This window comes from Babylonia areolata, chromosome 5 (assembly GCF_041734735.1).
Source record: "Babylonia areolata isolate BAREFJ2019XMU chromosome 5, ASM4173473v1, whole genome shotgun sequence".
In the NCBI taxonomy this organism is placed as follows: domain Eukaryota; kingdom Metazoa; phylum Mollusca; class Gastropoda; order Neogastropoda; family Buccinidae; genus Babylonia; species Babylonia areolata.
Window position 1 is genome coordinate 42,934,154 of NC_134880.1, and position 728 is coordinate 42,934,881.

A 728-nucleotide genomic window follows, 5' to 3' on the forward strand; every position below is an offset into this window, starting at 1 on the left:
TCATCGGACACATTGGCAACCCACGGTGACGTTCATTTCGGTCCAGTGCCAGAGAGGTCTGAGGGCGTGGGGCACGCGATGGTCATTGCAGCCGCGCGGACAGACTTGCAGCACGTGCAGCGTGTAGTGAACGGGCGTGCAGTTGAAGTGGCCGTACCAGCAGGACGGACCCTCGCAGGCGGCCTCGTAGACACGGCTGGGGTAGACGTCCTCCCCCAGGTGGCGCCAGACAAAGTGCTGGCGACAGGACCACGGGAGCTCTTCGTCCCCCACCAGCACGTCCTGCGGGCAGCGCGACGACGACCTCTGTTCCATGTGGATGGGGGGCTCCCCCCGTACCTGGGGGGCTGCGGTCCGTCCTCTCTCCCCTCTCACCTCCTCCTCCCTGTGGATGTCGGAGTGAATAGGTCCCTGGTCAGCGAAGGGACGGGGGGTGGCAGGGCGTGCAGCAGACCAGCTGGGTAGGGGGTGGGAGGGGAAGGACAGAATTACCCGGCCCTCGCTGTGATCTGTCAGCGCCTGCCTGGCGATCTCGCCGGGGTTGTGGTTCAGGAAGGACTCTCTCAGCAATGAGGAGAGAGTGTTCGTGCTGACTTCCTCCACACCAGAGCCAGGCTTTGCCACCTCATCCTCACCCTCCTCATCTGTTTGAGTGTCGTCAGCTTTCTTCCTGGCTGAGGCATCAGTGAGTGCCGACACAAGGTTTTGCTCAACGTCTGTGATCACAG

The 728-nt window shown here is 62.9% G+C and overlaps 1 protein-coding gene across 1 annotated transcript; it reads right to left on the minus strand.

Moving 5' to 3' along the window:
* On the minus strand, positions 1-315 carry LOC143282283 (protein trunk-like). The gene has a single exon (XM_076587883.1). The coding sequence runs from the start codon at positions 313-315 to the stop codon at positions 1-3; it is 315 nt and encodes a 104-aa protein (XP_076443998.1).
* Positions 316-728: the final 413 nt, after the last annotated feature.

Bases quoted from the DNA above. Each gene is read 5' to 3' on its own strand.
- LOC143282283 (XM_076587883.1), bottom strand. From the start codon at position 315: ATGGAACAGAGGTCGTCGTCGCGCTGCCCGCAGGACGTGCTGGTGGGG.